The 12,930-nt window shown below is 39.4% G+C and overlaps 1 protein-coding gene across 1 annotated transcript in view; it reads left to right on the top strand.

Annotated features, from left to right (window-relative positions):
- Tenm1 (teneurin transmembrane protein 1) overlaps positions 1-12,930 on the top strand; it is a 336,137-nt gene that overhangs the window by 293,347 nt on the left and 29,860 nt on the right. Inside the window, exons 21-22 of the mRNA XM_090327164.1 lie at positions 663-1,029; positions 2,564-3,074. Coding sequence (XP_090183290.1) covers positions 663-1,029; positions 2,564-3,074 — 878 coding nt within the window. The remainder of the gene's footprint in view (positions 1-662; positions 1,030-2,563; positions 3,075-12,930) is intronic.

The following is a 12,930-nucleotide window of genomic DNA, read 5'->3' as shown; positions in this document are numbered from 1 at the left end:
TATTTGTGTCCAATGCTATGGACATGGTATTGGAAATATAAACACAATTACATAGACATAAAAATTTATGACTCCATAGACATAATGATTTATTACATAGATTAATATGTATCTATGACATATAAATCCTCAGCCTAATTTAACTATGTTCTAAAATCTAAGGGCCAGTGATTGTATATAGAGATTCCCTTCTTGAATACTTGTTTGTTAAACACATCATATGAAATATGGTGTAAAAATCAATGTTAATAAATTCTTTAATAAAAAATAAAGAAAAAAATAAAGAAAAAGCTAGCTGGGTCCCCACCCCCAAAGGTTTCTTGCTCAATAATTCTAGGAAGGAGCCTGGAAGTTTTCTTTTGCTTTATACCGAGTTTACAAATGATGCTATTGTGGCTAGTCTGGAGACAACATTCAGAATACCATTGCTATAGAGGGTCCTTCTAAGTTTTTTGAAATTTTATATTGTGTTAGAAATGGCACAGGTGATAAACACACTTACCAGAGCATGTCACTAACTATCCCCTGTTTCACTGGAAGGCAACACTAATGTTGCTGAAATCTGAGAGAGGGGAAAGCAATAAGCCAATTTCTCCTGTAAGGTAAAACTGCCTCGAGAAAGAGACGGTAACTTAATGGTGTGTGTTCTATTCTTTTTCCAGGTGCGATTAGAGTGGCCAACAGACCTTGCAGTCAATCCCATGGACAATTCATTGTATGTCTTGGATAACAATATTGTGCTGCAAATTTCTGAGAACAGGCGTGTGCGGATCATCGCAGGGCGCCCTATTCACTGTCAGGTGCCTGGCATCGATCATTTCTTGGTCAGCAAGGTAGCAATTCACTCCACTCTGGAGTCAGCTCGGGCCATCAGCGTCTCCCACAGCGGGTTGCTCTTCATCGCTGAAACAGATGAGAGAAAAGTAAACCGCATTCAGCAAGTGACCACCAATGGGGAGATCTCCATCATTGCCGGTGCCCCCACTGACTGTGACTGCAAAATTGATCCCAACTGTGACTGTTTTTCGGGTATGACCTTTTTAGCTATTCACCAATTCCCCTCTCTGTTTTCAAAAGTAAAATGTGCATCAGAAAACTCAAAAGGAAAATGAAAGTCTTCCTTAGAAACAATCGTGTGACCTTGTGGAGAAAACCATGCATTAGGAGTCACATCACCTAAAGTTGCTCTCATAACGGAAGTTGCTCTGAGTGATCCTTGGGAGAAAAATCGCAAACCCTCTGCCTGACTCATTTGCCTTATTTGGTAGAGATAAACACCTGCGTGTCATATCAGTAGTGTACAGATAAGCTAGCATAATAAAAAAATTAGACTCAAAAATTTACAATCATTGTAGAAATGTAAGATCATAACATTATTTGTGTTTTAGGAAACCAAAAACTAGGTTAAAAAGCCACAATTACCGATTTAGCTAGGGAAAAGCAAAATGATACTTTCCCTGGGTGACTAATTGGTTTCCAGATTAAAAGCAGTTATATTTTGAGTCTCAGAGAAACTCAAAACACACTGTTTGGGGGATACATGGGCAAAAGTAAATCCAATGATGAAGATTTTTCACAATGCCAGTGCGATATGTACTCGTTGCTTGTCTGTTTTTAATCTAAAACTCTCACCACAACCAACTGTATCATTTACTTTTAATTGAAATAGGTGCAAAAAGATTCCTTTTTCCCAAAACATGACATAGGTATCTCATATACCCATCTTCTAAATGTCAGCAGATGTAGTTATTGCTGGATGTAGAAATCACTCCATATTCCACAAGCAACTCTAAATTACTCAGCAAGGGTGGGGTTGGGGGGAATGAAATAGAATAAGGAAAGGGGTGATATTGATCCAGATGCATTGTACTTGTACACTGGCATGTTGAACTGAAATTCCTTTGGACAACTACTTAAAAATAATAAAACACAATTGAAAAAGAAAACTTCATCCAGGCCCAAATGGACCGTGGAAATCAGAAGTGAGCAATTTCGTGGCTATGACTTTTGATCAGTAGATTATTTTCCTGGACAGTGTATTTTATAGAAATTTTGCCAGTTTGTATCTTTCATTCAAGACAACTCTACTGTTTACTTCTACTTTCAAATTTGGTGTTCTGAATCATTGTCACACTTATAGAGTTGGTATACTCTGACAATGTAACAATGGGAATTAACAGAAAAAAAAGACCTGAAACAGATCCTAAAAGCAGTGACAGTCTGTGGGCTCATGGATTTCCAGCCGGTTTTTTGTGGCTAATATTATTTGCTGTTCTATCTTGCAATACAATAGATTCTGAACAGCAGGATTGAGGATTTCATAAAATTGGTGTAACTGAGATAATTACATCTTACTGTTCATCTTTAGTGGTACTGACTCAAGAATTACAATTTTTTGAATAATGGGTTTCAAAATTGTCAAGGAGGCCATACAGAGAATATTAGTCCACTGACTTTTTTTTTACTTTAAAATGATTGCTGATGCACTGTGCTTTCTAGCTATGTCATGTTCACGTTAATGCTTCTCATGGCCATTATTAAAATCAAGGTCTTTCTTCCACAGGTGATGGAGGCTACGCCAAAGATGCGAAGATGAAAGCCCCTTCCTCCTTAGCAGTGTCACCTGATGGTACCCTTTATGTGGCAGACCTTGGGAATGTTCGAATTCGTACCATCAGCAGGAACCAAGCCCACTTAAATGATATGAACCTTTATGAAATTGCCTCCCCTGCCGATCAGGAGCTCTACCAATTCACTGTCAATGGAACCCACTTACACACCCTGAACCTAATAACAAGAGACTACGTGTATAACTTCACCTACAATGCTGAAGGTGATTTGGGTGCAATCACCAGCAGCAATGGCAATTCAGTGCACATTCGCCGTGATGCAGGTGGCATGCCCCTTTGGCTTGTGGTGCCTGGTGGGCAGGTATACTGGCTAACCATAAGCAGCAATGGTGTCCTGAAAAGAGTATCCGCCCAAGGCTATAATCTGGCCTTGATGACTTATCCAGGAAACACAGGACTTCTAGCTACTAAAAGTAATGAAAATGGATGGACAACTGTTTATGAGTAAGTTTTCAATTCTCAACATTGCCTTTGTTACCTTTGTATTTGAAATTGTATCACAGCAGGAAAATGGCTTAGTAATTGCTGGCTATTACATTCTATTTTCACCTAACAATCAAAAAAATTAAAAAAAAACTACTCAAGGAGAAAATTTTATCAACTCCTAGGGTTTGGACCCATTTTTCCTGAGCAGGTTGTGAAGGATAATAATGCAAGCATAGAATGAATGAAAAAGGAATGAAATGTGGCACTGCAGGAAATAGGAATGGAGAAGTTCAGGTACTCAAAAAAATGTACACAATACCTAGGAAAGACTAGGTAAAACTGCATTTAAATAACAAAACTACAGAATAGTTCTAACACAGTGTGATTTAACAAGTATTTATAGATCCCTGCAGGGTTTAATAAATGAACAAATGAATGCATGTCTCAAACCAACTCAGTCTAACTTACTTCAGAAGATGAGAGAGGTTAGAATAAATGAAGCACTGTAGAGTTTCTGCAGAGTAAATGCGGAATAGCAACTTCATTCCATTGAATGCTTCTGGAAAAGGAGATCCGAATGTTCCTGAACAGGCTTGGGTTTTCTTAGTGTCCTTGTACAAGGCAAAAGATCGGCACATGTTGGCACTTATAGACTAATTCTGTGATAATGTTGTTTTACTGAGAACTAACACAAATTGTGCTTGACAGCAAGCGAGTAGGAGGTGTCATGGACACGGAAATGGAGACCATTGTCCTTGCCTCTTAAAGCATGGACAACATTGGTTGTAAGTCAATCCATTTAGCAAGCTAGACTGCAAACACTCAGGAAGTTTTTTTCCTCACAAAAGAAAATGCAACATTTTCACTAATGTGAGAATGGAGGGTGATCCATAGGATTGGAATGGCATAAAAGCTGAAGACTGTTAAAAAATGCAGGTATTGAAAAATGAAGGGTCCCGAATATGACTAGTCTTGTAAGAATGGATGGAATATGAACAGAATATGTCCTGTCCAACAAAAGCCTCCAGAAGAAAAGGACAAAACAATCAGCTTTCAAGTTTTGGATCATTTCCCAAAGAAATGCCATTTACACAAAAGAGCTAGATAGCTATTCTGGTTTCCTTTTAAAAAATGCATTCAATTTTTTTCTATTGTAAGTCTTCCCTCTATTTTTATTTTTTTCTCTTACATCTTAATAAGAGTAGTCACAGCTACTGCTCACTAAAGATTTACTAACTGCTAGGTGCTGAGCTAAGTGATTAGCAGAAACTACTTCATTTGACTCCCATAATAACAAAGGTGCTCTAGTTTGACTGTTACCTTGAGGAGGAAACTAAGGCCAAAAAGCCATTTTCCCCTATTTGCAAACATGCACAGAATTCATAGCCCAATGGACACACTAAAGAGCATACATTTTAAAGCAACTCTACCTCCAAGAAAGTTACTTTCTAATTCATTTTTTTAAAAAAATTGAGCAGGTACTGGTGGCTCAGTAGCTTCTTAGCTACTCAGAAGCCTAAGATCTGAGAATTGAGATTTGAAACCAGCCCAGGGAGAATCTTATCTCCAATTAACCACAAAAAGCTGAAAATAGAGCTGTCCCTACAGTGGCAGCACACTAGCCTTGAGCAAAAGAGCTCAGGGACAGCACCCAAGCCCTGACTTCAAGCTACAAGTTCAAGCCCCAGGACACACACACACACACACACACACACACACACACACACACACACACCACTTCATGTGAGATCACAGTGCAGCTGAAAATTGGCAAATATTTTAAAACCTATAAGTTCAAATCAGTCGCCATAACATAAATGACTAATCTGCTCTAGCCTTTCACTTATTGGCCATGTTCCACATGATGTTCTAAGTTCTAGAATATAGCCATGAAACAAATATAAAAATCACTACTTCCTTGATACCTTTTCTATGTACTCTTACCTGATATTGCTAGGTTGAGTCACAGTGCTTTACACAGTCAATGTGAAGGTCAGCCTTAAAAATAAGCTTAAAGCTAAATAAATACAATTCTATGACAGGTTGACTTGATTGTATTTTTATATATGTAGATGTATTTTTTAAAGATTTTTATTGGCATATATTAATTGTAGAAGAGAAGCTTCACTGCCACATTTCCAAACATGTATACAATACCTCCCAATCAAATTCCTCCTCCATCAGTGTCCTTCTACTACTTTTCCTATACCAATCTCAGCAGGTTTCCTTTGGTTTTGTTTGGTTGTTCATGGAGCTTGAACTCTAGGCCTGGGTGCTGTCCCTGAGCGCTTCAGATCAAGGCTAATGCTCTACCATTTGAGCCACAATGCCACTTTTGGTATATGATAGTTAATTGGAGATAAGACTCCCTTTGACTTTAATAACCAGGCCGGCTTTGAACTGTGATCCTCAGATCTCAGCCTCCTGAATAGTTAGGATTACAAGTCTGAGACGTCAGCACTTGGCTTCTTAGCAGGTTTTATTGTTTCATTTTTTCACATGTTAATAAACTCCCCCCCCCATAAAAAAATCCCTACCTCCATGGTGCTTCCATTGTACTACATGGAATTCCATATAAATAAGGCATGGAACTTCAAACAGTGATAGAAATGATAGATAGATAGATAGATAGATAGATAGATAGATAGATAGATAGATGAAAGCTGAAGGAAAGAAGGAAGGGAGGGAGAGAGGAAAAAAAGAACAAATATGTGGAGCAGAAGAGATGTTTTTTATTTCAAGTTTTTTGAGTAGAACAGAATCAAAAAGAAGGTGACATTTCAGCAAAGGCCTATTGAAATTTAGAGAGTTGAAGAGCTGGCATGGGAAGTATTCCAAACAGAGGAGGCTCCAATTTCAAAAGCCCTGTACCAGAAATAAGTCTGTCATGTCAACGAATAGTATGATAGCCATTTGTGTCTGGAGTGGATTGATTAAGAGTAGTAGGGAAATGAAATCAACTAAGTACCTAGTGTCACTTTATATAAGGCTTTGTAGACCACTATAAAGATGTTCTCTTTTACTCTAAGAGGTATAGTCATTGGTAAGTTGATTTTATTATTATCTTTTAGTTGTAGTTTCAATTCAACATATCAATTTCTGAGTACAGTGTATCTTGATCAGTGTCACCCCGCCAAGGTATGATATATTCTGACTTACAGTTTTGTTGTTGTTGTTTATCAGTCATGAGGCTTGAAATTAGGGCCTGGGCACTGTCCCTGAGCTCTTTCACTTAAGTCTAACACTATACCAATTAGAACCACAGCTCCACTTTCAGTTTTCTCACAGACTTTCCTGCCCAGGATGGCTTTGAACTGCCATGCTCAGATATGAGACTCCTGTGTATCTAGGTTACAAGCACAAGCCACTAGCTTGCTTACAGGTTTGGGGGTTTGTTTGGAGTTTTTTTTGTCCTTTTGCCAATCCTGGGCCTTAAGCTCAGGGCCTGGGCACTGTCTTTGGACTTTCTGAAGGTTAGCACTCTACCACTTGAGCACACTACCACTTGAGCCATAACTCCATTTCGGTCCTTTTCTGTATGTGGTACTGAGGAATCATACCCAGGGCTTCACGCATGCTAGGCAAGCACTCTACCACTAGGTCATGCTCGCTGCCCCCACTTTTAGTTTTCAAGAATAATTTTAAATTGAAAAAAAGACTGTAGTAACTATAAGGAATGCAAGGGAAGTATCTGGAGATATTATTGCAATAACTCAGGAAAAAACATAATGATTATTGTCAGAGAGTAGGGGCAATACGAAATATTCAAATTCTAAATATGTTTAGACGCTATCAGGATTTACTGAGAGATTAGATAGGGGATTTACAAAAAAAAAAAAAAAGAGGAGTCACAAAGACTATTCCAAAGTTTTGGTTTAAAAAAAAAACCTCTATATTGAGGTTTCTACTCTCTAGAAAGCACTATTTTAGAAAAAGTATGCTATGGTAGAGGATTGTGACATGACTGTTAATGACCACAGGGTTTTATTTTTAGAGTGATGGAAATGTCTTAGAAGTGGTGATAATGGTTACATAATGTTATGAATATTCTTCAAGTCACTAGGCTATCCACTTTAAAATGATAAATTTGTAGGATGTTAATTATATCTCAATAATAAGAAGAAACTGACTGGGCTGGGAGTTTGGCCTAGTGGTTAAAGTGCTTGCCTATCATGCATGAAGACCCAGGTTCAATTCCTCGGTATCACATACATAGAAAAAAGCCGGAAGTGGTGCTGAGGTTCAAGTGGTAGAGCTCTAGCCTTGAGAAAGTCCAAGGACAGTGCTCAGGCCCTGAGCTCAAGCCCAGGACTGGCAAAAAAAAAGAAGAAACTGACTACGAGCTAGAGATTGCAGACTATCAGTAAAGGATTATTTTGAAGAGCTTTGCTATAAAGAGAATCAGAGAGATTGGAGCTAGGGGGAAATGGAGTAAACACAAGGAATTTTTAATGTATTGTATTTGTTTTCTAATTAAAATGATTCAATATGAAGATAAAAATTGATAATAGTGAGAGAGAAGAGGATACTGTTCAGAGATTAGTTTGTGTGCCTGATTTCTGCTGACAGCATAAAGATACAAGCACTGTTCAGGGGTCTCAGAGTGAGTAGCATCCAGGCTTGTTATCAGGGCAGGGCCAGCATTGACTAAAAAGGTATCATCTAATCCACTGCTAAGAATTGATCTTAAGCCATGAAGAGATGAGTAGAAACCAGGTACCCACGTGGGAGGAATCATAGTTTTATGACTACAAAGCTGTAATAGAAGTCATTTTATAAATAAGCCAATGGAAGTCCAAAATTGGGAAGTAACTTGTCCATTCACATGCCTAGTTGGCAGAATCTGAAGTCCAGCTTTCTGAGCTCCTGTTTCAGAGCTCTTCCCATAACTTACTACTCTACAAAAGGAGCAGGAACATTGGGCTTATAAGAACGATCATGAAATATCCAAAAAGCTAGAAAAATGTATCAGAAAATATGAAATATTCAAGGAGAAGAATAAAGAAGTACCATGAGATCAAAAGGGAGATGGAGCAACTATTGGTTATTTGTTCTATCTGCTTTGTTTCAGCCAGAAACATGAAAACACAAAAACAAACATGATCAAATAGCTTCCATTTAGAGGAGAAAGTCCCTCTTCCTTCTGAAGCAATCTGTTATGGAGCTGAATAGAAGTCCCTGTCACAATTTTTACCTTCCTGATTTTTACAATATGCCAGCTTCTTCCTCCACTACTCTTTCTTTCACTTATACTCTAGCTAAATACTTGAGCTGGTTTTGAACATCTCCAAATGTTTTTCCTTGTCCTTCTGAGGTTGAGGCATACAATATGGAACAAACTTTGTTGTCTGAGTGAGAGTAGGGCAGCGTTTGCTGGACCACAATGATTAGGCCCTAGTAAAAATATCATATACATATATAAATAGAGATCTAGACATACAGGTATCTGAGGTGAGTGAGCAGCTTCTTTCTGAAGCCAGAGAAGACAAATTGTTTGCCAAGGTGGCAATAGAAATTTCATTCTGACATGACAGTGAGAGAATGGGAAGCATGAGGAGTCTGGCCTGATGAAGAGCTGCTGTGGAGAGAGGGCAAAGACATGAATCCATTGCACTGTTGATTATCTGCTGTTATCAAGAGAATAAATGTCCCAAAGGACCCTGAACAATGCATCATAAAAATGGAGTTTAAAAATGCCTCTTGTGCATTGGTATTGTGAGGGCTTTTATTGTGTAATATGATGTTATTTAAATAGCTAAATGAGTCACCTAATTCCATTTTACTTGATTTAACAAAAGGATGACTGACAAGGCAAGAATATTGGAACAATAAAGCAGGCATTCTGACCGCACAAGTTAGCAAGCTCTAATTTTAAGGACCCTAACATAGCTGAGATTCAAGTAAAAATGCCCCACAACTCCCACAATAGGCAAAACTTCTTCCCTAAAACCGCACCAATACACATGTTCCTTTCGTTGGCTTTCCTAATATTTGTAATCACTCATAATCACTCTATTAAAAAGGTAGATAGAGGAAGATCCTTATTGAAGGCCTGCCTAAGCAAAAGTTAGTGAGGCCCTATCTCAATTAAAAGATGAGCATGGTAAGAAATGCCTGTATTCCTGCGCAAAGCAAGGAGAAGGACTAGCGTGTTGAAAAAATGGTCCTGGCAACTTGGTGCAAGGTCCTATCTATAAAATATACTAAAAGCAAAAGGACTGGTGGAATGTATCATGCAGTAGCAGGTTTTCCTAATAATTAGGATCCCCTGAGTTCAAGTCTCACTCGGATTAAAAAAAAAAAAGGTTTCTGCTGGGCATGGTGGCTCATGCCTGTAATCCTAGCTACACAGGAGGCTGAGATCTGAGGATCGCAGTTCAAAGCCAGTCTGGGCTCTAAAGACCATGAGACTCTTATCTCCAATTAACCACTGGAAAATGGGAAGTGGTGTTGTAGCTCAAGGAATAGGTAAGTAGCCTTGAGCTGATGAGTTCAGAGACAGCGCCCAGGCCCAGAGTTGAAGCCCTACAACTGACAAAAAGAAAAGAAAAAGAAAAAAAAAGTATTCTGCTATATTAAATGGAAAATATTCCCAACTAAAGCCACAGCATCACCTGTATCAGTACTGCCAGTCCAGGCTAAATCGACAACTCCTCCAGTGCTTTGTACAAAGTGCAGGGAGATTGCATTTGTATAATCTCTTCATCCTTAGTGTTCTGTGCTCTCACCCTGTGAACTTTATTAGTGCATCTTCTACCATAAATGCTGTTTTATAAATTATGTCTAATAGGGGAGTTTCCCTTTTGCCTGATAATACCAGAAGAGAGGAGGGGGAAAAAGTGAATAAGCCATGTCCCTGGGTGAGATAGTTGCCATGCAAACCAAGTGCGATCCCCATGAAGAAATGCTTCTGTAATGATTTGTCCATTCAAATGCATGTAATGTTTCCAAGGAGGCCCCTACAATTCCAAAGTAGAAGAGGATCTTAGACAGGGTCTACACTGCTACCCAGAAGCTGGTGAATCATTTCACATACACTAGAATATAGAAATGTAGACTGTTCATTGGCATTTTAAGAGACAGACAGTCAACACCTTTCTTGCAAGGTTTGTTTTTTTTGTGCTTTCTGTCCTTGATAAGCCTCAAGAATGAGTCAAACAGAATCGTGGTGATGTGGAAGAAAACAAAACTAAAGGTAGAGCAATGAACATTTGTAAATGCCTGCTTTTAGCTGCAGTACACAGGATATCTCAGTAAGCGGAGTGTGACCTCCCAATATCCACCATGATGATTCTGTTTGTTCTATAACTCCATTGGCTCTCACGTGTACCACTCGTTTCCATCGGCAGCATCCTGTTTCCACTAATTCAACACATGTATGTGTTGGAAATTTACTCTTTCCAGAGTATTTTGTATTCTGAGAATACAAAAATGAATAAGATACTGCCCAGCCTGGAAAATCAGTGAGTTTATTCTGTAGCAAGGTAGGTATGTTCCACAACGAGGACAGGAGTCCACCATCTTGTCTTACATACACGGAAGTTTCAGATTCCTAATGGTTGTTTCTGCGTCCAGATCTGCGCATCTGTGATTTACGACACCAAATCAATGCTCAGATCATCCTATCCTCACTCTGAAAAGTTTTCTATACTTACCTCAAAGAGCCTGGTCCCATGGCCAGGAGTTTAGCCTAGTGGTATAGTGCTTGCCTAGCATGCATGAAGACCCAGGTTCGATTCCTCGGTACCACATACATAGAAAAAGCCAGAAGTGGTGCTGTGGCTCAACTAGTAGAGCGCTAGCCTTGAGAAAGTCCAAGGACAGTGCTCAGGCCCTGAGTTCAAGGCCCAGGACTGGCAAAAAAAAAGACAAAAAAAAAAAGCCTAGTCTCAGTATGCCTCTCCAGGCTTTCCTCTCAGTAACCGCCCCCCCACACAAATGAACCTTATATTCAAGCTGTGCCATTCTCCAGATACACACGTGTGTGTGTGTGTGTGTGTGTGTGTGTGTGTGTGTGTGTCTGTGTCTGTGTCTGTGTGTGTGTGTCTGTGTGTGTACACACATTTCTCCCTCTCCAATCTACATCTGCCCTCCAGGATTCAAATACTACCTGCTTTCATTCTCCTGCTTCCTTGTCTTCTGGGCCCCAGCTGAAAATGGCCTTTGCCTCTTCTGAGCCACTGTAGCTCTTTCTCTACATAAATTCATGGCAATATTCTGGCGTTGGATTTTATTTGTGTATGTCTTCTCTCCTTTACTAGACTCTGAATTACATTCTACACTGTATCCCCAGCATCTAGTACATACAACTCCCTTGAATTCACTGAATGAAGGACAAATTGAAATAGAAAGGCATTATGGACTTGGATCATAGCAAATCTGAAATTCTTGATGCGAAAAAGAGAAATTCAGTATTTCCTAAAGAATGCTTATTAGGTTCATCAGTTTGCTGAGATGAAAGTGTAAAGCTCTGACTCCTTCCTGGCACTTTCAAAAATAATATTTCCTGCTGTATTGAATATTTTCTTAAAAGCATAGGTGGGAGAATTTATCGTTTCTCGTCTGCATAGTATAGTTCTGGTATAAATGGTCACTGGGGAAAGATCAGGCTGTTATTCATGAAAAAGTTATCAGGCCAAATATATTTTAATAATATATAAATATAATTTCCCCAATGAAACTATAAGTTCCTGAGAAGAATAATTTCTGGATTTCCTTTACAAATAGTTTCTTTGCTCCAGTAGGACATCCATATTACACACAAGCACGTGCACATACACACACACACACACACACACACACACACACACACACACACAGAGGCAGGTACATGCCCATGACATCACAGTGCTCAATCAAAAGATAAGTGTGTTCTGGACTTAACTGGAGAATGGCCCTGTGGACCCTTATAATGGATCTTTGTATAATAAGCAACAAAAAAAAAAAACCTGTATAGGAAGGGACAACCTGATATCAAATCTCCTCTTCCCAAAGCCACTTGTGATGACTGTGATGAAAACAGTCATTCCCTCATAGCACAGTTCACTGGCCAGACTGTGTGTCCACTTAGGTGAGTGCTGTGAGCTGTCTGGGGGGAAGGAGGTGACTGCCTCCATGTTGTAGCCTGAGGGGATCCATTGAATCCTATTGGCTTGTACTCTGCACCAAAGGATGCAGGCACCAAAGGGGAACACATAACAGGAGAGGTTTTGATTAAACTCTCTTTCTTTGACATACAGTCTGGAAAGATCCATTCCCTTGTGATGGGAGGGGGGGAGGAATCAAGCAAGCAAGCAAACCATAGGAAATCAAAGACAGCACCTCTTCTTTCTTATCCACTTTGAGACATCTTTCCAAAGTTATGGAACTCATCCACTGATGTGTGCATTTTCCTGTCATCCTTTCTTTGGAAATGACCCCACAGAAGACAGGTGGGCCTGGTATGTTTTGATGCCAAGCTGTAAAAATGATTGAGCACAGGAGAGACACCACACTACAGACACTCTCTGATGTGACTGCTTGGACTAGGACTGGCAGAATTGTAATATACGAGTGCATTGTGACATGGTATGTTTCCTTACGATAGGGTTGCATTCAAATGAACAGCTTGAGATAAGGATGCCTATCTCATTGTGCAAAACAAAATGAGGCAACTGGACAAGCCTCATTCTAGGTCTGGAGGAAATGATACCTCATTCTTCAGAGCCCTGCTCTCTTTGCCAGGAAAGGACCAGGCAGCAGGCTTCCCAGCTACATCTAGCTGGATAGTTATAGTTTTATCTAGGACACAAGCTTTCCTTTCAGAGTGTACCATTGTCAATTTGGAGAGCAGGGATAGGAACAGAATATGTTGGAGCATACCTGTGCACTTCAG

This window comes from Megascapheus bottae, chromosome X, assembly GCF_031878675.1.
Source record: "Megascapheus bottae isolate mThoBot1 chromosome X, mThoBot2.hap1, whole genome shotgun sequence".
Taxonomy (NCBI): domain Eukaryota; kingdom Metazoa; phylum Chordata; class Mammalia; order Rodentia; family Geomyidae; genus Megascapheus; species Megascapheus bottae.
Note: the sequence above shows the minus strand (reverse complement) of the source record. Positions and strands in the feature narration are given on the sequence as shown.